This window comes from Antechinus flavipes, chromosome 5 (assembly GCF_016432865.1).
Source record: "Antechinus flavipes isolate AdamAnt ecotype Samford, QLD, Australia chromosome 5, AdamAnt_v2, whole genome shotgun sequence".
NCBI lineage: Eukaryota > Metazoa > Chordata > Mammalia > Dasyuromorphia > Dasyuridae > Antechinus > Antechinus flavipes.
In genome coordinates this window covers 289,630,390-289,651,594 of record NC_067402.1, presented here as the reverse complement: position 1 = coordinate 289,651,594, position 21,205 = coordinate 289,630,390, and the positions used below count along the sequence as shown (strand labels likewise).

General features: G+C 64.1%; 2 protein-coding genes across 4 annotated transcripts; both read right to left on the bottom strand.

Moving 5' to 3' along the window:
- Positions 1-488: 488 nt before the first annotated feature.
- SEPTIN3 (septin 3) lies at positions 489-17,343 on the bottom strand. Of its 3 annotated transcripts, XM_051962238.1 has the most exons (12): positions 17,095-17,343; positions 12,468-12,659; positions 12,077-12,205; positions 10,625-10,706; positions 10,078-10,215; positions 9,402-9,519; positions 8,998-9,093; positions 8,550-8,649; positions 4,762-4,813; positions 3,621-3,714; positions 1,837-1,909; positions 489-1,501 (listed from the first exon to the last, which is right to left on the bottom strand). In XM_051962238.1, the coding sequence occupies exons 1-11, from the start codon at positions 17,102-17,104 to the stop codon at positions 1,862-1,864; spliced, it is 1,059 nt and encodes a 352-aa protein (XP_051818198.1). In that variant the 5' UTR covers positions 17,105-17,343; the 3' UTR covers positions 489-1,501; positions 1,837-1,861. The 3 variants fall into 3 exon arrangements, with proteins under 3 accessions (XP_051818198.1, XP_051818196.1, XP_051818197.1); XM_051962236.1 differs by lacking the exon at positions 1,837-1,909; XM_051962237.1 differs by lacking the exon at positions 1,837-1,909 and having other exon boundaries at positions 8,550-8,646.
- Positions 17,344-17,693: 350 nt separating this feature from the next.
- Positions 17,694-19,669, bottom strand: LOC127538452 (uncharacterized). The gene is made up of 2 exons (XM_051962235.1): positions 18,564-19,669; positions 17,694-18,088 (listed from the first exon to the last, which is right to left on the bottom strand). The coding sequence occupies exons 1-2, from the start codon at positions 19,657-19,659 to the stop codon at positions 17,988-17,990; spliced, it is 1,197 nt and encodes a 398-aa protein (XP_051818195.1). The 5' UTR covers positions 19,660-19,669; the 3' UTR covers positions 17,694-17,987.
- Positions 19,670-21,205: the final 1,536 nt, after the last annotated feature.

Sequence of the window (21,205 nt, the reverse complement as noted above, 5' to 3'; positions counted from 1 at the left end):
GTGGCAAAGCTGCTCCCCCTTTCTCCACCAGGCCTCTTGGGGAGGGGGGCAATATAGAAGCCGGCCTCCACACCTCTGCCTCCGGGCTCAGTTCAAGGGCCCCTTTCTGCATGAGCCCTTTCCTGACCTCCCTGGTTACTGCTTCTCCCCTCCATTACTTTGTGCTGCTCCCTCCTCCTGTTACTTTGTGTCTATGGGAATAGGTTTACTTGGGAGTGGAGTTAAAAGGCCCTTTCACAGGTTTCTTTACAACAAACAAGGGCAGGTCTTGCTGAGGCCTTCTGCCCCAGGATGGGGGGTTGCTGGGCCGGGGCTGGGCTCACCCCCGAGAAGGGGGACTTGTCGGATTTGATGCTGGGTATAGACAGGCTCGGGGCAGGGCTTGGCCGTGAAGGACCCCCAGGTCCGTGGCAAGCCCAGAGAGGGTGAGGGGATGGGGGGCCGGGGCAGTGGTCAGCGGCGAAGAAATAACAAGCAGACCAGGTCCCTCTTGTTCAAACAGCAAAGTCTTGTGGAATTAAACAATACATAGAAAGTCAAAGTCGACACGGTGTGTGGCGGGTGGCTTGTGGTGGGTCGGGGCTGCCATCGCCGCCAGCTGGCTCGGGCCCCTCGCCGGGCCCCTGGTTCTCGGGGGCCACCGTGCCCCGCTGGAGAAAGGGCAGGCGTTTCCCGAAGACCCGGTCGGGACGGCAGTGTCGGGCAACACACACACACTCATGCATCGGGGCTCTACAGGCCCGAGGCCCATCTAGGCCAAAACTCACATTAACGGGGGCTCGGGGCGGGGGCCGGGAGGGACGGGCATCTCCTCTTATTGCTAAGGGACACAGACTGGGGGGGGGGAGCTCTATCTGCAACTTCACATCTCACGGGCTTTCTAAACTTTTTTTTTTTTTTTTTTTTTTAAGTTAAGGATAAAGAAAAATGTGCTTTCAGGCTACTTGTCTCCTCCTGGGCTTCTCGTCATGGGGGAGGGGCGGGGGGGATGTTGGCCACGCTCTGCGCCAGCCAAGCCTGGGGTACCATCTAGCCCCACCCGATGACACAGGGGCCAGGTCCCCCCGGCCCCATGCTGGGGCTCACCCCTGGAGGTGAGGAACCAGAGGAGAAGCCCTCCCAGTTCCCGGAGTCCAGGACAGCGGCCCAGGAAGCCTGGTGGAGGGGGGCTCGGTGCCATTTCCCTTGGAGAAGGCGGTGAATGGCTGGCTATGGGTCTGCAGAAGCTGGAGCAGGTGAGGGTGCTGGCCCAGCAGAGCCAGGCGCCCAGAGGGACCCGTGGGGGCAGGCAGGACGGCACTGGCCCCTCTCCCTCCCACTGTGGGCAGAGCTTGGCAGGTGGACAGTTGGCAGAGCACTAGAGACCTCGTCCCTGAAGGGTGAGCGGCCGGGGTGGGGGGCAGCGGGGGGAGGAGGAGCAGCCTGGAAATGACCTTCATTCGGTGGCGGCGGCAGCGGCGGGGCGGGGGGAAGCTGGCACTGGAGGAAGGACGCCTTCTCCCTGTGGGGAAGGGGGAGGAGAGCGGATGAGGGCCCGGGGAGCCCCGACTCCCTGCCACCCCTCGCTGCTGCCCCCTCACCGGCCCCCACTCTCCTGCAGTCTAGAGCGGCCCTGTTGGCACAGGCCTGGCCTGAGGCCCGGCCGCCATCAGCACCTGGAGGCGGCAGCCAGCCACTGAGTTCTGGTGGCAGGAGCTTACAGGGAGGGAGGGGCCCGGGGGGGGACGGGGGGAGAGGGCGAGTGGGCGCCGGACCGGGAGAGCCAGACACCCGGGAGTCGGGGTCCTGGTGCTCGGGGCGCTCCGGGCCCACTGCTCTGGCCTCCTTCCCACTGACCTGCTCAATCTAGCGTCTCTGGGACTTATTTTTCCAAGCCCTTGAAGGAGGTGACATTTGATGGATGAGGTGCCTATGGAACGGACCAGGAGAAAGAGGTCACGGCCAGTGGTCAGTGCTGCCAGGCTCCTCTCCTACGGATCCTTCGTGGCCTCCCTGCCAAGCCCCCCGGCCACCCCGGGCCGGAAACGCGGGGCCCAGGACGGGGCTCCCTGGGCAGGCGGGGCCTGGGCCCAGAAGAGATAGTGCTCATTGTCCCGAGCAAGAGCCCGAGGCACAGAGAGGCTCCCCCAGCTGTCAGAACCTGGACTTGACCTGGCTCTCCTGACTCCCAGGTCCAGAATGCTAAATGAGGCTGGCGCCCTACATGCAGGCAGGCTGGGAGCAAAAAGCCGTGCGGGTGAAGGGGGAAAAGGAGGAGGGAGAAAGAGGGAGGAGGGGGAGAGGGAGGGAGGGAGAGAGGAGGAGGAGGAGAGAGGGAGGAAGAGAGAGGGAGAGAGAGAGGGAAAAGGAGGGAGAGAGGAGGAGAGAGGAGAGAGGGGGAGGGAGAGAGAGAGAGAGAAGAGAGAGGAGGAGGAGAGGAGGAAGGGAGGAAGGGAAGGAGGGAGAGAGAGGAGAGAGAGAGGAGAGAGGGAGAAGGAGGGAGGAGAGGAGGAGAGAGAGGAGAGAGGAAGGGAGAGAGAGAGAAGAGAGAGAGGAGAGAGGAGGAAGAGAGAGGGAGGGAGGAGGAGGAGAGGAAGAAGGGAGGAAGGGAAGGAGGGAGAGAGAGGGAGAAGGAGGGAGGGAGAGAGAGAGAGAGAAGAGAGAGGGAGGGAGAGAGAGGAGAGAGAGAGGGAAAAGGAGGGAGGAGAGGAGGGAGAGAGGAGGAGGAGAAAGGGAGAAGGAGGGAGGGAGAGAGGAGAGAGGGGGAGGGAGAGAGAGAAAGAAGAGAGGGAGGAGGAGGAGAGGAAGAAGGGAGGAAGGGAAGGAGGGAGAGAGAGGAGAGAGAGGAGAGAGAGGGAGAAGGAGGGAGGAGAGGAGGAGAGAGAGGAGAGAGGAAGGGAGAGAGAGAGAGAGAAGAGAGAGAGGAGAGAGGAGGAAGAGAGAGGGAGGAAGGAGGAGAGGAGAAAGGGAGGAAGGGAAGGAGGGAGAGAGAGGAGAGAGAGGGAGGGAGAGAGAGAGAAGAGAGGAAGGGAGAGAGGAGGAGAGAGGGAGGAGGGAGGAGAGGAGGAAGGGAGGAAGGGAAGAAGGGAGGGAGGGGGAAAGGAGGGAAAAAGAGGGAGGAAGGAGAGGGAGAGAAGAGGGGAAAGAAAAAGAGATGGGGACAGAGAAGGGTGGAAGGAAGTGGGGACTGAGCAGGCAGTGGCTGATGGGTAAACAGCAGGCAGCTTCATGACAGATGGCGGCTGCTGGACAGTGGACAAGATGCGGGTGCAGGGCTGGCATTCTCTTCCGCCCTCCCTAGATGCCCGTGGGCCTGAAGCTCTCCCCAGCACCTCCTGCCTTGGCTGCTGACCACATCCCTGAGTTCCCACAAATCTCTGACTCCCGAGCAGCCCCACTGGCCCTTCCCTCCCCCACCCAGATTGGGGGGGGGGCTATGGGGAAGAACCAAATGGAGAAGGGGCTGTTAGGGAGGGAAGGCTGAGAGAACAGCCCAGCCCAACACGCACATCACATGGGCTCACGCTCTTCCACAAACACCAGGGGCCTGTTGGACACGTGTCTAAGTGGGCTAGGACAGGGGGGCAGGGTGAGCCACAGGCATCCCGTGTGCCCCGGCTGCCCGCCGTGCCCGTGCTCACCGGAGGGAGGCCGCCATTGTCGTTGAGCCGCCGGGCCCGGTAGGTCTCGTAGTGGATGTTGTGGGTGACTTCCTTGAGGTCCTGGAGGTGGGTCCTGAAGGAGAGCGAGAGGGAGAGGAAGCCAGGGGTCAGCTCCCAGCCCAGCCCGGGCTGGACGGCCAAAGGGGTTGGGCTCACAGGCTGCCCCAGCGGGGAAGGGAGTGAGGCTGGATTGAGCTGCTGTTGTGACTGCAGGCCGGCCGCCAGGCGCTGTCTCTGGCTCCTGTTGCTAACTAACTTCCTGTCACCAGACTGTGAGACCCCCGAGGACAGGCCCAAGTCCCCCTTTGTCCCCTGAAAGCGGGAGGGGATGCCTGCAGAACCATGACCACGGGCTCTGGGGCTGGAGAGGACCGTCTGGGCTCTCCTCTCCCCTATGGGTTTTACAGAGGGGGAAACTAAGGCTCAGGGTCCCAGCAGGGGCAGAGCCAGGATCCTCAGATCTCCTTTTTCTGCAGGCAGAGGGGGTCAGTGACTGGCTGGGCCCTCTATGCCAGGCCCAGGGCTCCGGCCTCAGGCAGAGATTCCCCTCAGGGTTCCTGCTGCACCTTGGGTGGAGAGGAGGAAGAGGGAGGGGGCTTCATCAAGGGCAGGCAGCACCCCCTGCAGCTGACTCTTCAGTGGCTGGCAGCTCAGTGGGCACTGGGGCCGGGTGGAAGAGAAAACCCCCTCCCCTCCATGGATACTTGCTAGCTGCAGGACCCTGAGTAACCCACTTCACTTCTGCCTCAGTTTCCTCATCTGTAAAATAGGGAGAACACCCACATCCCCTCCCAAATGATGTTTATAATCATTATGATTATAATATATATAATATATAATTTTGTAGAGCAGCACAGAGCCTGGTGCATGTAAGTGCTTGTTCCTAATCCCCTTGAGGAGAGAAGGGGCCAGGTGGGCACCTCTCAGGCAGGGGGCAGGCAGCCGGCGTCGGCGGGGCCCACCACCGGGCTCCCTGTGAAGGGAGGAGGCCTGCTCTCTGGGGCTCCATCCTCCCCGGAAGCAGAGAGGAGTTGGGAGGGGGGGAGCCTGAGGCTGGGGTCATCTCTGCCAGTTCCGCTGGTCTGACTAAACTGGGTCCATATTTCAGGGAGGACCTTACCTGATGACAAAGTCTCTGAGCAAGGCAAACTCACAGTGGGTCAGGTTTTCCACTGAAAATCCAAAACAGAGAGAAGTTACTTTAAGCCAATCTGCAGAAGGGGAGGGTGGGCTCCAGGGACCTCTTAAAAGCACATTACTGTATAACCGCCCAGCCCTGAGCTCCATGTCACTCATTAACTCATTCATTCATCAGCCAAGTATTTACTAAGAAGTGACTGTGCACATGGTCCCGGCAGGCTTTAAGCTCCGCCTCCTCTGCCACTTGTGACCCCTTTTATTGCTGCCAATTTTTTCACGACCCCCTTGTTCAGTTATGCACAACCCACGGCTGAAGTTGTCCTCAAGGATCTCAGAATGTGATTGGACATACTCTCACCCTCCTCCCTTAGGGGGACCTTCCAGGAAGAGGATGGAGAAGGCATGAGCTCCAGCCCCCAGGAAGGAGGGATCGGCGTGGGCTGGGATGGGCAAGAAAGGCTTCAGGAGGCTAAGGGGGAGCTCATAGTATCCCAAGATCTCGAGCAATCAATAAGCATTTACTAAGTACTTCCTATAGCCCAGGCCCCGTGCCGAGCAGCGGGGATACAGAAGAAGGCCAAAGACAGGCAATCCTTACTCGGGGAGCTCAGAATGGGGGAGACAGCGGGCAGACACCTCGGCGCCTAGAACGGGCTGCCTCCTCTGTATGGAGTTCCTGACTAGCCACTGGTCCTCCAGGTTGAGGGCGCCCCGATGGGTTCCACCTTTGCTTAGCTTTCACTGTGAGGAAGTTTTCCTGACGTGAAGCTCGCATCTGCTCTTCTGCACCCACCGCCCACCACATCCTGTTCTGCCTTCCGGGGCCAAGCAGAACTCAGGCAATCCCTCCTTCTATGACGGCCCTGTAAACCCTGGCGGTCAGACACAGTCTGAAACCAACGGTTTCCATTTCATCCCAACATGACCAAAGTGTCAGTGCTTTTATCAGCAACAGTGGGGCGCCAGAAGGAGCACTCTGGGAAGCCCCCCTGGACTCTCCCTTCACTAACGCCATGAGTCACCCAAACTGCCCAGACAGCTGGCACCCACCACAGGCAGGGTGGTTTCATAACCCCTGGAAAGAGAAAGCTCCTAAAGATGATTCGGGGGCTCCCTGGTGAATCTGCAATTTTGTCGGGGTAAATGTAATCTGTCCGGTAGCTTCTATCTCATTAGCCTGAGTGCTTGCAGGAGGATCTTTGAGGGAAAGCAAAACGGGTCAGCTACTGACGTTGCTCTGGATGGATGCTTCAGCCAGAGACTGTGCTTCTGAGAAACACACAGCGGGTACGGACATTCCCGTTCGCCAACGCTAACGGCAATCGGCCCGAAAGCTCTTGAGAGAGACCCTCCGAAGTCAGACCCAGTTCTGTTATGGCGAGGGCCCTACGGCTCCTTTCTTGGATAGGAGCTAGGTGATCTTGAGCAAGTTACTTTCTCTTTTAAACCTCAGTTTCCTCATCTGTAAAATGAGGATAGTCATATTTGCATTTCCTACCTCACGTGACTATTGGGAAGATGGGATGAGCTAATGGATGGGAAAACGCTCGGTCAACTACTTTGATCTCGACTAGTCAGCAAGCATCTCTTATAGGCCCGTGCTTCAGAAAGGCCAGGTGCCGTGGTGATTGACGGCAAACTTTAGATCCCAGCCCATGGACCAGCACCGTCCCTCGTCCCTTCCCGCGGCTGTGGTTCCCAGGGAGAGAGAATGGATTCAGTCTGGCTGGGCCCTCTCTGAAACTTCCGTGCCCGACAGTCCCTTCCAGCAAAGAACGCCAAAGAACAGGTCGGGAAAATTGTCTCCCTTTTCCGTATTCTGCCACCCGAGCCATGGCACGGCTATCACACACGGGGAAGTAGTTCCCCACCCAAGGACACGCTTGGGGCCGTCAAAATGAGTTGGCCAAGAAAAATGGGCAAACTGTGTGTCAAAAATGGCTTTCCAGTTCTTGCTTCCCTGGCTGACTGGGAGATATATGCTCCAAGAAAGAATAATGGACAGGTGGGGCAGCTGGATGGCGCAGTGGATAGAGCACCAGACCTGAAGTCAGGAGGACCTGAGTTCAAATGTGACCTCAGACATTTAACACTCCCTAACTGTTTGACCCCAAGCAAGTCACTTAACCCCAAGTGCTTCAGGATGCAGCTGTAATTCCCAGAGGATCAGAAGTCATAGAATTGCCCAGTAATAAACATCACTCAGGCAGGAAGCATCTTGGGAAATAGGAAAGAGAAGGATGGCTTCCTTCAGGAAAAAGAACCAAAGTAGCCCCCCAAAAGCCTGCAGGGTTGCTGAGAGCCCCCAAATCACTAACAGCCTCAGAGAGCACCTTCCTCTCAAAGTCACGGGGGAGAAAAGCTCATAGATCCAGAGACTGGGGGGAGGTGGTGCCCGTCCCTCCCTAGACAAGACAAAGCCCCCTGGGAGAAACCATCTGCAATGGAGGGTCTGGGAGAGGAGAAACTAGAGAAGGAACCTCGGGGCCTGAAGCTGGGCTGTGCAGGCGGGAGCCTGGGCCCAGGTGCGGCCTGCGGGGCAGCCTTTGGGACACCACTACCCCGGCCGGTCGACCCCAAGGTCACCCAGAAGCTGCCATTTGGACTCCCCTTGCTGTCGGCCCTAATCAGTCTGCTAGTCTGCCACAAATCACGAAGGGATAATTAGCCAAGACAGGTTCTCACAGCCGGCCCGCCTCGGGGGGACGGCCGCCACTTGTTTTCCAGCTCCGAGGCTCACTCGTGCAGCAGCGGGAGCGGCGGGGGAGCCATCTGCGTCCCGTTTTCCTCAGTCTGGTGCTTTGGGAGCCCCATTACTTCTGTGCCCCCAGACCACCCTTTCTCATCCCACGTGACGACTCGAGCTCCGGGGACGGCCCTCGCCTGGCCACCGAGACTCTGGGCCCTGGGGAGCCGGGTCTGAGTTTTGCCTCTCCTGCACCTCATAAGAACAAGGCCCTGGGGAGCGGGGCTCCCCTTCGCCAGAGGGGCGCGGAGGTCGGCCTCGGCTTCTCCTGTCGGAGGGGGGACGAGCTCCACCCCTCCAGCAAGGAGAGGCCCTGCAGAAGACTCCCGGGCTCTTTTCTGGGCACCCCTGACTCCTGGCACGCAGGCAGGGGCGGTTGGGGCTGCCCCTTTTACAGGTGGAGAAGCTCGACGACCGCCCCCTGCCATTCCACCAGCCAGTGACAGTCAGGAACCCTGTGCTTCTAGACTAGGCCATCGGGTGCCCTTCCGCCTCTTGGGTTCCAGATCTCTGCCGGCCACAGACTAAGGGGATGGGGCTGGAGAACAATCCCGCTGAAAAAGACCTGGGGGCCCCAGTGGCAGTGAGAGTGGCAGGGCGTCCAGGACAAGGACAGACGGACGGCCTTGCTGTCACACTCTGGTTGGGCAGGGTCAGAGCAAGGGGCGCTCTGGCGGGAGGATGCCCCCCCCGGGGTCTGATGCTTGCTGGTGCAGCCCGGCACAAGCCCCTCAAGCTCCGGAGGCCTCAGTCTCCCCATCTGCAAGGTCGGGTGACTTTTCTCAGCCGGTTTGCCCGCGGCTGTCTGCTTGTTAACAGACTGGCAGCCTCCCTGAGGACAGGACCCCTCCCCCTCCTGCTGCCCAGCTGAACAACACACATCTTCTTCCAGTGGCATACACTTATTTAGCACCCACTGTATGCAGAGCCTTGGCACAGGCACCATATCTCTTGCACAGCTCCCAGCCCAGCATTAGGCACCCAGCAGGTGCCCAATAAAAGTCAGTAGATGCCGCTCTTACCTTCGATGATTCCCCAGGGGGTTTTTCTCCCAAGGACCCTCTTGCCATTGACCTGATACTCCTTGTCGCTTCCCACCACGGCAAAGGGCATGCTCTCCTGCTGGAGGGGAGACACCGCCGGGGGCTCAAGGTCATTCTCCTCCAGCCAGTCCTGCCCACGAGGCGCGCTCCCCTCGGTCCGGGGCAGTGGACTCCCTGAGTCTGGAGTCCAAGGGCCTGGGTTCCAATCTCACAGCTGGGTCAGTAAGGTGCCTCGCTGCCCCTGAGGGGCCCAGGCCCGCCCCCCACCGCAGCAGGGTCGGGGCAGCTACTTCTCCCCCTGCACCCTGCGGCTCCAAGTCCATCTGCTCCCTCTGCTAGGCCGCCTCCACCACGGTCTTAAAGCCCCAGAAACCTGGGGTGGGGGGGTTTCCTGCCCTCAGGGGGCTTCCACTCTGTCGGCCCCTACCCTGATCTTGTCGTTCTCCGTCTTGTCCTCCAGGTCTTCGTCAAACTCCTTCTGCGGGTAAAACTCAATGCCGTTGACCTCGAGCTCCTTCCGGACCTGGGGGCCAGAAGCCGAGACCAAGGGTCAGAAGGGACCTCACAGAGCAGAGCAGGAGGCGGAGGGTCTCAGAAGGGGCAGAGCTCACACAGGCCCCCGGGGTCAGCTTGTCCAGCTCCTCGTCGGGCAGGGGGCCGCAGGAGCGGGATTCAGCTCGGCCCAAATCCTGGCTGTGGGCCCCCCAAGCTCAGACCGCTCCCCAGTAGAAGGGGCAAACGTGGGGTCCACAGGGCAGGGTGGGCGGGGGCCCGCAGGGAAGGCCTCCCGGAGGGGCCAGAGCAGGGGTGCGGGGGCCATGGTGGGCTCACCCTCTGTTTGAACTCCATCTTCTCTTCCAGGGTCATGGTGTCGGCCTTGGCGATGATGGGCACGATGTTGACCACTTTGCTGAGATGCTTCATGAACTCCAGGTCCAGGGGTCTCAGCCTGGCCCGGGGGGAGAAGCAGGAAGTGAGGGCCCCGGCCCCCTGCCGGGGACAGGAGGACGGGGAGGGGTCTGAGGGGCGCGGGCCGTTCTGCAGGGGAGGAAGCTGAGGCAGGCGGAGGACCCGGGGCCCCTCCAGAGTTGGGCTCAGACCCCCGGGCCAGCCGCCCCTCGCGGCCCCCTTCCCGAGCCCCTCCACCCTGGCCCGTCGCGGTCTGTGGGAGAAAAGGTCCAGCAGCCTCTGCACTGCCCTCCCTGCCCCTGGCCATCCCGGGCACCAGTGACTGGACAAGGGGCTTGTCCGATGGAGGAGCAAATGAGGGAAGGCGGGGGAGGTGGCCCCTCCCCACAGCCACCCGTTCCTCACAGCACGAGTCTCAGGATCTGGATTCAAATCCTGCCCTGGCCACTTCCTAACTAAGAGGGTTGGACTCTGTGGCCGCTGAGATTGCGTCAGCTCCCGTGAGCCTGTTGGCACTGCCCGGGAGCTAGCGGGCACTGCCAGGGGGCAGCAGGCAGCCCGGGCCCTCCTTTGTGCTGGGGGGGGGGCGGGCACTCACGAGTGTCCCGTGGGAGAGATGAAGTAGAGGCAGCAGTGCACGCGCGTGTCCGGGATGCGCTTCTTCCTGGCGATGTTCACCTCCTCCTTCAGGAATTTCTCGTACTGTTCGTTGATGTACTTCTCGATGGGCTCCCAGCTAAGGAGGCCGGACATGGGCGGTCGGAGGCCCGCCGAGGGCAGGGGCGGAGGCCGGCCCGGCCTCCAGGGTCACGGAGCCCTTGGGCCCGCCCTCATCATCAGGGCGCTCTGGGGCCCTTGGGGGCTCCGCCCATCCCTTCCCCCACCCACAGGGGCCCAGCAGAACATCTCGGAGGCCCCCAAACACTTAAAGAAGGAGCCCCCCCACGCCCCTGTCCTGCTTCCACTATTCCTCAGGCTTCAGGGTTCTTGCCTGGCGGGCTGCCCGGTCCTGAAGCATTTAGTAAGCCCCTACTGTGTGCTGGGCCACGTGATCAGAGCCAGATGCAGCTCCCCGGGGCCCTTAGTGCCCCGATGCCCCGCCCCCGCCACACGGGCTCTAGGCCTGGGACCGCCGGGGGACGCACCAGTTCTCGTTGTTGATCTGGTCTCCGAAGCCCGGGGTGTCGATGACGGTCAGCTTCATCTTGACTCCGCCTTCCTCGATCACTGCGGTGACAGACAGGACAAGGGTGCCGCCTGGGGCCCGCCCCGGCCCCCCCTTCCCGCCCCCTCCACTCCCCCCAGCAGTGACTGCTGGGAAAGCCCCCATCTCTGAGCCTTTGCTGCCGCAGAGCCTGGAACGCCCTTTCCGCCTCTCCGCCTCTCCAACCCCACCCACGCCGTCCTTCAGGCCACAGTGAGCGCCTTCCTTGACCGTGACTGGGCCAGAATCCCCGGGACCCAGCGCCCTCCCCTTCTAAAGGAGTCACGGATGGGGGAGGGGGTAAGCATTTATCGAGCACCAACAAGGAACAGAGCCTCCCCCGAACATGTCCTACAGGGGTTATCCGGCCTCTACCTGACTCCCTCCAGGGACAGGGAGCTCACTACCTCCTGAGGCAGCTCCATCCCCTTTTGGGTTGCCCCAGGAAGGCTTTGACACCCCCCCACCCCCCCCCCCCGGTGCTTATATGAATGCAAAGGTGACTCATGGGGGACAGGACAGCCAGGAAAGGCTCCGAGGAGGCAGCGCTCCCGGGCTGAGCTCAGAGGGATGGCCCTGCACAGATCTGGCCTTGGGAGCACACGGCCAGGAGCAATCGCGGTGACAATAATATGGGACATCTGGACAGGCCGGCAAAGTCCCCTCTCGTTTGAGCCCCGTGAAGTGGTTCCATTTTACAGGGAAGGAAAACTGAGGTTTGAGCAGTGCTTCCATTTTTTATAAAGGGCTTAAGCAGTGCTTCCATTTTACAGGGAAGGAAAACTCTGGCTTGAGCCCGATGTCTGGCTCAGCTGGGTCTGAGTTCCAGGACTGCCAGAAGTTGTGTGGGAGGAGGGAGAAAGAAGCAGCTGCGATCCCTGTCCCTAGCTGTATCCCCAAGGCTCCTAACCGGATCGATGACCGGTTATTGCCGGGATCATGACCGGGAAATGTGTGTCATTGGTCCCTGAGGCGGAGAGTCCCCCCCACCCCCTCCTCCCGGGGCCGGGGATAGCTCTGATCCCCTGGATCTCCCAGCAGGCAAATAGAAAAATATCCTTCCCAATCAAAGCCGAGCTGTCCCGGGGGAAGCTGACTCGGATCCAGCTGGGGCAGGAGAGCGGGATCCCGCGTTATTAATCGTTAGGAAGTTAATTGTGTCGGTGACCGGCTCCCCGCGGGATGGGGGCGGGGAGGGCCGGCGCCCCTCTGGGAATCCCACCTCCATCTGCCTGCAGACCCAGCTGTTCCTCGGGGAGGAGCCTTGGGGAGGAGCCTCGGGGAGGAGCCTTGGGGAGGAGCCTCGGGGAGGCCAGAGGGCAGCTCCTCCGTGGGGGGGGGGGGGGCCTGATGGGACTCGGCCTCGGGGCCTGGCTGTGACAGTCCCACTCACCATGCCCGATGGCCTTGATCTCCACCGTCTTGGGGATTTTCTCCTCCCGGTTCCAGCTGGCTGACTTCCGGCTCACTTGGGATTTGAAGAGGGTGTTAATGAGGGTCGACTTGCCCAGCCCGCTCTGACCTGGATGGGGAGCCAAGGAGGGACCAAAAAGCTCAGAGAGAAGAGGACGATCTGAACCCGGGCTCCGGCCGCCTCCCAGCCGGCTGGCTTTCAGGGCTCTGTGTCCAGCCCCGGCCCAGGAGGTGGGGGTGGGGGTAAAGGGGAAACCGAGGCTAAAGGGCCTCCCAGGCAGGAGCTCCCGGCTGTGCAGGCGCTCCTGGCTCCCGGGCGGGCCTGCTCGGAGGGGGCAGAGCTGACCAGCGGCGCCGGCCTCCCCGCTTACCCACAACCATGATGTTGAAGTCGAAGCCCGTCTTCATGGTCTTCTTGCGCATCTGCTCGATGATGGTGTCGATGCCGATGTAGCCCAGCAGGTTGGAGCCGATGCCGAGGGGCTTCATGGGCACGGCCGGCTTGGGCCTGGGCTCTGCGACCAGCTCCGACATGGTGACTTCGGTCCTGCTCTCTGCCAGCCCTGCAGGGGGGGGGGGCGGGGGCACACCGGTCACGGAGCCAGAACGGCCTCCAAGCCCCTGCGGCCTCCGGAGAAGTCTGTCCCGAGGAACCTGCCCGCCCTCAGTGGGTGCTCCTTCGCCACTTCTGGGCGGGGCCTGGAGGCATCATTCTCTTAAATGCTATAGAACCTGTGCTTAATGGGCCCGTAGAACAGGGGCTGTCCGAGCCGGGAGGGAGCCTAGAACAGGGGCTGAACGAGCCAGGAGGGAGCCTAGAACAGGGGCTGTCCGAGCCAGGAGGGAGCCTAGAACAGGGGCTGAACGAGCCGGGAGGGAGCCTAGAACAAGTTACGTCAGGGCTGGGAGGGAACTTAGAACAGGGGCTGTCAGAGCTGGGAGGGAGCCTAGAATCTTCTTGCTGAAGAAGCCAGGAACGATGGTCTCCCTCAGCCAGAGTACTCCCCTAGGAGAGAGGGAAGGAGGCGCAGGGTCCCCAGGTCCCCGAGCCTCCGGCTCTGCCTGCTCTGCGCCTGAGCCTGGCTTTGGACAAGGCTTGGTTGGGCCTCCAGGGCTCCCTCCCCTGCCCGCCCTCTAGCCCAGGCTCCAGAGTGTCTCCCTCCCAGTGGCCCGGGGCACCCCCAATTTGGTTTGTGGCCTCCTCCTCCCAAAGAGGGGCCAGAGGGGCTCCTGACAGGTGTTTGGGGCCACAGGCAGCGCCCCCGACAGGTGCACTGACGACGCAGCAGAAACTGCAGGAGGATCCGTTTTGATCAGAGAATCTCCCCCCACCCTCCCGGCCAGGCTCCCACGATTACCCAACAGGGCTGGGCTCTGCACCCAGGGCTCCCCCTCGGCCCCGAGAAGGGAAGCCGCCATCTTGGTTCCCGACTCCCTCCCCCCAGGCCCTTTTACGCTGCCTCTTGTCCTGAGCCCTGTCCCCAGAAGGCTCCTTCCAAGCTCCGTGTCACGCTCCTTGACCTCTGACCCTGGGGGCCCCCTGGGTTCCCACCCCTGTCCCTTGCTCCCCAGCTCCCTTACATGGGGCGCCCTGTGCTGTGTCCTTGGGCACCTCTCCTCTCTGTGATCTCATCCCCTCCCGAGGCTTCAGTTATCACCTCTCAGGCAGCTGACTCTCAGCCCCGGGATCGGTCCAGAACTCGGCCCCGGCTCAGCGACTGCCCCCGCTGCCCCTCGGATCCAGCTTTCTCCCTCCCTGCCGTGGCCCCAGGCTCCCCCGTATCTGCTAATGGCGCCCCCTCTTCCTGCCTCCCTGGCTCCGAGGAACCCCCGAGGCACAGGACCCGAGTTTAATCCTGCCGCTGCCTCCTCCTGATGCCCACTGCAATTCTGCAGCTCAGTCAATAAACAGGCATCCAGTGAGCGCCTACTATGTGCTGGCACACACTAGGAGATCTGAGTGTCATGAAGACAAAGTGAGGCAGCCCCTGCTTGTAAGAAACGTTCATGCTGCAGCCCTCACCGGGGCCCACCGGCCCGATTGAGAACCCCCCTGTTGCAGCCCTGACATCCCCTGTTCTAAGCCCCCCCCGCCCTGACACCCCCTGTTCTAAGCTCTCTCCCAGCCCTGACAGCCCCTGTTCTAAGCCCCCTCCCAGCCCTGACACCCCCTGTTCTAAGCCCCCTCCCAGCTGACACCCCCTGTTCTAAGCCCCCTCCCGGCCCCGGTTTCCATGTTCCGTGCTCCTTCCCCCACCCCCACCACCAGCCCTGCCATTCTGTGACGCTCTCCCGGGGATGGAGGTCTGATGAGGGACCCCCACACCCCCCCAGCCCCTTGCTGGCTGTGACTCGCTCCCTGTCACCGCGGTGTGTGACGGCCTCACGGGCCTGTGTCCGGCGCCAGGCAGGAGCGCCAAGGGACAGCAAAGGCTGAGGGGAGGCCGGAGCTTTCTTCCCACTTTCGCCCGCACACCCGCCCGTCTCCCTTGGACACGGCCGGCAGCCACCCAGGCGCACATGGGAATTACTCGCCCCGTTGCGAGTAGGCTGAGGCGGGCAGGGGGGCAGTGCCCGGGGTGCCCCGGCTGGCTCGGGTCTCCGGCCTCCCTGGCTCCTCTCCCGAGCACCCGGGGCTCTCTGCAGCTCCCTCCCTGCCTTGCTCTCTGCAAGGCCGTGGGTTCCAGCCCTGAGAGGGCTGCCCCTCACCCAGAGGCGCACGGGAGCCGGGTGGCAGCCAGCCAGGGGTAGAACACGGGCCCCCTGCCCCTGCCACCAGAGGGCCCCTTGTCCGACCTCCTGGCCCTGCGGAGCCCCCTCCCCAAGGTCTGGTTGCCCAGCCTTTGCTGCGAGGCCGGCAGACTACCTCCCGAGCCTGGGCGGCCACTGTGGGCACATCCTGGTCCCAGCTCTGCTGTCCTCCGGCCCTATGGTCGGACCCTGCCAGCTCCCTGGGACTCCTCCCTGGGACTCCTCCCTGGGACTCCTCCTCCCTGGGACCTCCTGCGACTCCCCATCTGGGGCTCAGTGACGGACATTTGGGAGCAGCCATGGCTCCTCCTCAGAGGGGAGGCCCCACGCCGATGACCGAGGAAGGCGCCCACCCGACCCTGTGCCCGCCCCTCAGGGGTCTGCTCCGGGACATCGGCCGCCCTCGAGATGCAGAGCAGGAGAGAGCTGCAGGGTCTCGGACCCGGGGCTCAAAGGGCCTTCGAGGACACCTGATCCAATCGCACCATTTTAGCGCTGGGGAACCTGCGGCCCAGAGAGGGCAGTGGGGGTCCCGCCAGCCTCTGCTGTGCAGATGGGAAGCCCGAGGCCCAGGACACAGACTTGCCCACTCCCGCAGGATTTGAATCCAGGCCCTCCCGGGCTCTCTCCACGGCCCCTCCCTGCCTTGCTCTCTGCAAGGCCGTGGGTTCCAGCCCTGAGAGGGCTGCCCCTCACCCAGAGGCGCACGGGAGCCGGGTGGCAGCCAGCCAGGGGTAGAACACGGGCCCCCTGCCCCTGCCACCAGAGGGCCCCTTGTCCGACCTCCTGGCCCTGCGGAGCCCCCTCCCCAAGGTCTGGTTGCCCAGCCTTTGCTGCGAGGCCGGCAGACTGCCTCCCGAGCCTGGGCGGCCACTGTGGGCACATCCTGGTCCCGGCTCTGCTGTCCTCCGGCCCTATGGTCGGGCCCTGCCAGCTCCCTGGGACTCCTCCCTGGGACTCCTCCTCCCTGGGACTCCTCCCTGGGACCTCCTGCGACTCCCCATCTGGGGCTCAGTGACGGACATTTGGGAGCAGCCATGGCTCCTCCTCAGAGGGGAGGCCCCACGCCGATGACCGAGGAAGGCGCCCACCCGACCCTGCGCCCGCCCCTCAGGGGTCTGCTCCGGGACATCGGCCGCCCTCGAGATGCAGAGCAGGAGAGAGCTGCAGGGTCTCGGACCCGGGGCTCAAAGGGCCTTCGAGGACACCTGATCCAATCGCACCATTTTAGCGCTGGGGAACCTGCGGCCCAGAGAGGGCAGTGGGGGTCCCGCCAGCCTCTGCTGTGCAGATGGGAAGCCCGAGGCCCAGGACACAGACTTGCCCACTCCCGCAGGATTTGAATCCAGGCCCTCCCGGGCTCTCTCCACGGCCCCTTCCTGCTTTTCCTCCCCAGCTTGGAGGTGGCCACGTTACTGGGGCCAAACCCCTCGGCTCGGGGCTGCAGAGGAGGCTCCCGTGGAGCCCTCTGGACAGCGGCCCGGCCCACAGAGACCCCTGAGCTCCCCCCAGGAAGGAGCCGCCTCCCCCTCCCCCACACTCGGCTGGCCCCAAGGCGAAGGAAGCGGCTGGAAAAACCAGCCCTGTCTTTGTCTGGCCCCGAGCTCAGAGGCTGCCCACGGCTCACCTGCAGCCTCTCCAGCCTGGCAGGCCTTGGCCGGCCGCAGCCCCTGGGGTCCCCCTCCCCCTTTTGTTCTCCCCTCCTCCCCTCCCCGCCTTCCCCCAGGCTGGGGGCCCGGCCCCCTCCCCCCCAGCTGTCACGTCCCAGGAAGGCCATCCCGGCCCCCCTCCCGCTGGCCATGTGAGCGTGGGAGCGGGGAGCCCCGGGCATGGTGGGGGGTGTGAGCGTGCCCTTGGGCCGGCTCCGGGGTGGACAGCTGCAGCGGGTCCCTGCCTGTGAGAGCTCGGCTCCTGCCTTGTGTCAAGGAGCCTGTCCCGACAGGGAGCTGCCCGAGGGGCGGGGGGCGGGGGTTGCCGAGGATGGGGGGCCCTGAGGATGAGGGGGGCGCCGAGGATGAGGGCCCCCCCCGTTAGTCTCGGAGCATGCATCCTGCCATGTCAGGGTGAGTGTGTGAGCACATCCCCGCAGCAGCCTCCCTGCCGGTCTCCGGGGGCAGGGCCGGGCGGTGGCTGCCGTGGCTACAGCCGTGGCCTTGCTGGGGCGGACAGCCCCCCCCACGACCCTCCCCCGGCGCCCCCTCCCCTCCCGGCCGCTCCCCCCGCGCATGGCCCGCGCCCGGCCCCTACCTTTGGACATGAATCTTCCCTTTGTCTTTGGAGATGCTCTGGGGGGGGGGGGGCGGGGAGCGGGCCGCGGCTCAGGCTCCCCGCTCAGACAAGGGGCTCCGGCCCCGGCCTCCCTCCCTCCTGGGCTCGCCTTCCCCTGGCCCGGAGCAGCGGCTGGGCTGGGAGGGAGGCGGCGGGCGGGGAAGGAGGGATGCTGCCGCCGCCGTCACTACTGGGATCTGCCACCGGCACCACGTGATGCGCAAGTGAACCATCCCCGCAGAGCCTCCCCCTCAGCCCCAGCCCCTCGCGGGGACCCGCCCCCTTCCCCTCCGCACTGGGGGAGGGGGAGCCCCCAGCCCCTCTGTGAGCCCCTCCCCAAGGCGCTTTCCCTCGCAGCCTCTGTTTCCCCACCAGTCAAGGCGAGAAACTGCCTCAGTCCCTAAGGACTTGCTAACGAGGGGGAGGCCTGAGCTCTGAGCCTCTTTCCACATCTGTAAAATGGGAGCACGGCTCTGTGCCCCGCTGCCCAGGCCCCGAGGTCGGCCCTCTCTGGGGAGACCCGGGCTCCGCTGGACCCTTCCGGTTCGAACTCTCCCCATCACCTCCAAGACTCCTGGCCCCCGAGCCTGGGCAGACCGGGGCCAAGGGAGGGGAGAGGCTTAGTAAGAGCTCCCAGGTGTCCGAGCACGGCCTCAAGGCCACAGGCTTCCCTGAGTCCCCCTGGTCCTGGCCCAGGCCTCCTGGGTTAAGGAGGCTCCCAGAGCAGGCCCTCGGGACCGCTGGGGGGGCAGGACCATGTCCCCCCAGTCTGGGCGTCCTCCGCAGCCCCCCAGGGAGGAGGCCGCGCGGCCCCGGCCCAAATAGCTCCCGGGAGGGGGAGCTCCCTCCCTCCCCAGACGGCTCCCCCGCCCTCAAAGGAGGACCCCAGAGGGGGTCCTGAACTCACCTCGTCTGAGCTTCCAAGGGAACCCCTCCGTCTTCACGCGCAACTCGTTTCTCACCGGACGGAAGCCTGAAAGGTCAGACCAGAGACCGCATCAGGGGAAGCCGGCCTTTGGGAGACCCGGCCACCCTGTCACAGACTGAGCCCTTCCCTCGGGGTCCCCAGTTTCTCGGCCCCCGTTAACTTTTGCCCCCTTGTTTGCGCGCCCTGCAGGAGGGCTCCCGGGGGCGGACGCTGCTTCCGCCTCTCCTTGTGCCCCCACGCGGGAAGGGCTCGGTGACTTGTCCCGGCTCTCTGCCCACCCCTCTAGCCCTCTCTGGCTCCCGGGGGCCTCTCCCTTTTGGGTGTCCCAGACCCTCCTCAGAGACCTTTCTGGGTCAGAGCAGGAAGTGCTGCCCTTCCCCACGCCCCAAGCCCCAGTGAAGCTCCTCCGGCCCCCCGCTGGCTCTCTCCTCCGGCCCCGGACCTCTGGGATTCTCCAGCCTCGGACACTTCTATCCCCGGGCCGGCACAGCCCCATGGTGCCGGGCTCCCGGCCACTTACCTCTATAGGTCACCGCCAGGTCCAGGGCGTCCAGGTCGGCGGCTGTGTAGGTGGCCCAAGTGTGGGGGGCGGCCTCGGCTTCCTCCTCGGGCTCCGGGCTGGCCGGGGCGCACACGCGGGGGCCTATGTCAGCCATGACCGGGAGGAGGATCGGCACCGGGGGGTGGAAGGCCGGCAACGGGGGGTGGACGGCCGGCACCGGGGGCCGGAAGGCCTTTCTGGGTGCGGCTGCGGCCTTGACGCTCTCCACTAGGCGGGGGGCGGTGGCTCTGTGTGGCCCGGCCTTCCGGGGACTGACCAAGACCATCGCCGTGCAGGGCTGGGCTTGTCTGGGCCTGGGCGTGGGCATCCCTGGCAAGCTCGAGGATGCGTCCAGGCCCGGCACCATGAAGACGACCCTGGCGCCTTTGGGGGGCAGGCTCAGGATGGTGCGGGACGTGGCCAGCACCATCGCGGTGCACGGAGCGTCTCCGGCCGACGGGGCTTCCAGCTCGCCGGGGTGGGCGCTTCTGTCCGGCCTGGGAACGGCGTGGGCCAGGCCCGGGAGTGGCCTCGGGACAGACAGAACGCTGCCTGGCCGGACCGTGGTGCTGCTGGACCGAGGCGGGACCGGGGCTGCCGAGGCTGGGCCTATGGCAACCACAACTGTGGCTGCGCGCGTGTGTGGGATGTGCAGGGTGAGGTCTATGGCCGGGTGGGGGGCTGGCTCCGGCCCGGGGCAGGGCCTCGCTGTGTCCTGCTCCTCCGGGGCCGAGGCTGTGGGTGGCACTTCAGAATCGCCGACCGTGACCCTCCTCCTGGACGGGACCCCGTCTTCTTCGGCCACGGCCGTGGATGGGACTCCATGCTCTTCGACCTTGGCCGAGGATGGGACCTCGTCCACTTCAGCCACGGTCATGGGGGGGACCCCATGCTCTTCAGCCATGGCCACGGGTGGGACCCCTTCCTCTCTGACCATAGCCATGGGTGAGACCCCATGCTCTTCAGCCACAGCTGTGGATGGGACCCCATACTCTTCGACCTTGGCCAAGGATGGGACTTTGTCCACATTAGCCACGGCCATGGATGGGACCCCTTTCTCTTCAATCACAGCCATGGCTGGGACCCTGTGCTCTTCAACCATGGCCATGGGTGGGATCCCATGTTCTTCAGCCACAGCTGGTACCCTGTGCTCTTCGGCCACAGCTGCGGGGGGGACTCCGTGCTCTTCAACCATGGCCATGGATGGGACCCCTTCCTCTTTGACCATAGCCATGGGTGAGACCCCATGTTCTTCAGCCACAGCTGGTATCCTGTGCTCTTCGGCCACAGCTGCAGGGGGGACTCCGTGCTCTTCGGCCATGGTTGGGGGTGGGACCCCATGCTCTTCGGCCACGGCCGCAGGTGGGGGAGCTGGCTCCATGACTGTGGCCACGGCTGCAGCGGCTGCTTCCGACTCCGTGGGGCCCGGTTCTATATTTGAGCCGACTGGGCTCGTGGCCGGATCCATGGCGGTACCTAACGTGGCTGGGGCCGGATCTGTGGGCGTCCCCGGCGTAACGGCCAAGCTGTTGCCCCTGCCTGGCCTGATCAGTGTGAGCCTTCCTGCCTTGAATAGCCCCCGGGCCGGGGCGCCCCTTCCAGATGGCAGCCGGAGCCTGGGGATGCCCAGGTGCCGGGTGCCCCCCCTCCCTAGGGAGCCTGGGCTGGGTATCCGGGAAGTGTATCGGAATGGGAGCCCTATGCCAGGCGGGCTTGATGGGCTCTGAGATGAGCGTGGCTGGAAAGAAAGGGCCAGATGTGAGGTCAGCAGGGGCTTCTCCGAAGGGGGGGCCCCCGCGGGCCTGCTGGGCTGCGAGGGACTCACGGTGCGGGCCCTTATGACGGGCACCCGAGATGCAGGGGACGGGCCCATGGTGGAAGACTCCCCTCTCCCCTGGGCAGCCTCCCTCCTATCTCTAACGGCTGCCTCCTGCTGAGGGGGAGCTCCCGAGGCAGCCGCGGCCTCCTGGCGGCTGTGGTGGCGGAGGGTGAAGGACAGGGAGCTGGACTTCCTGGGCGCGGGGCTGCCCGTGGGGCGAAGGAGAGCCCCCCTGGCGGTGCCCGGCTCCCTGGAGCCCAAGGACCAGGGCCTAACTCTGGCCCCGGACTGGCTCAAGGGGACGGGGAGTTGACTCGAGATGGGGCCGGGGCTCAGGATTTTCCTGTCCCCAGAACTGGGGGCGGGCGGGGTCCCCGAGGAGCCGCCGGGGTGAGCGGGGCCCCCGCCTGGCTGCCGGTCCCCAGGAGGGGAAGGAGATCGCTTCCGGTCCATCCGGGCTCCTCAGGCTTCTCCCTGAGGAAAAGGGGGTTGTGGCCATGACCAGGGTGTCTGCCCAGCCTGCCCGGGCTCCCCTCACGCCTCCCTGCCCGGGCCGGGGCTTCTGCAGAGAAGGCCGAGCCCGAGGGAGGCGGGCGGGATGGACGTTCCACTCCCCCCGCCCCCCCACCCCCTACAAAAGTTCCTGCCTCCACTGCCCCGGCCCTGCCTGACTCCACACACACACAAAGTATACACATGCGTACACAAGCATCCACGTGCACATGCACACACAGGCACGCGTACACGTGTACGTGCACAATGTACACAAAGCAGGCAGCGTGTGCACAAGCACACAAGGCAA

Excerpts from the sequence above, each read along its gene's own strand:
- LOC127538452 (XM_051962235.1), bottom strand. The coding sequence starts at position 19,659 with ATGGCTGTGATTGAAGAGAAAGGGGTCCCATCCATGGCCGTGGCTAAT. Across the intron at positions 18,089-18,563 it reads CCTGGCGGTGACCTATAGAG|GCTTCCGTCCGGTGAGAAAC; the intron begins GTAAGTGGCCGG and ends CTGACCTTTCAG.
- SEPTIN3 (XM_051962236.1), bottom strand. Across the intron at positions 3,715-4,761 it reads CTCAGAGACTTTGTCATCAG|GACCCACCTCCAGGACCTCA; the intron begins GTAAGGTCCTCC and ends GCTCTCCTTCAG. Across the intron at positions 1,502-3,620 it reads ACAATGGCGGCCTCCCTCCG|GGAGAAGGCGTCCTTCCTCC; the intron begins GTGAGCACGGGC and ends CCTTCCCCACAG.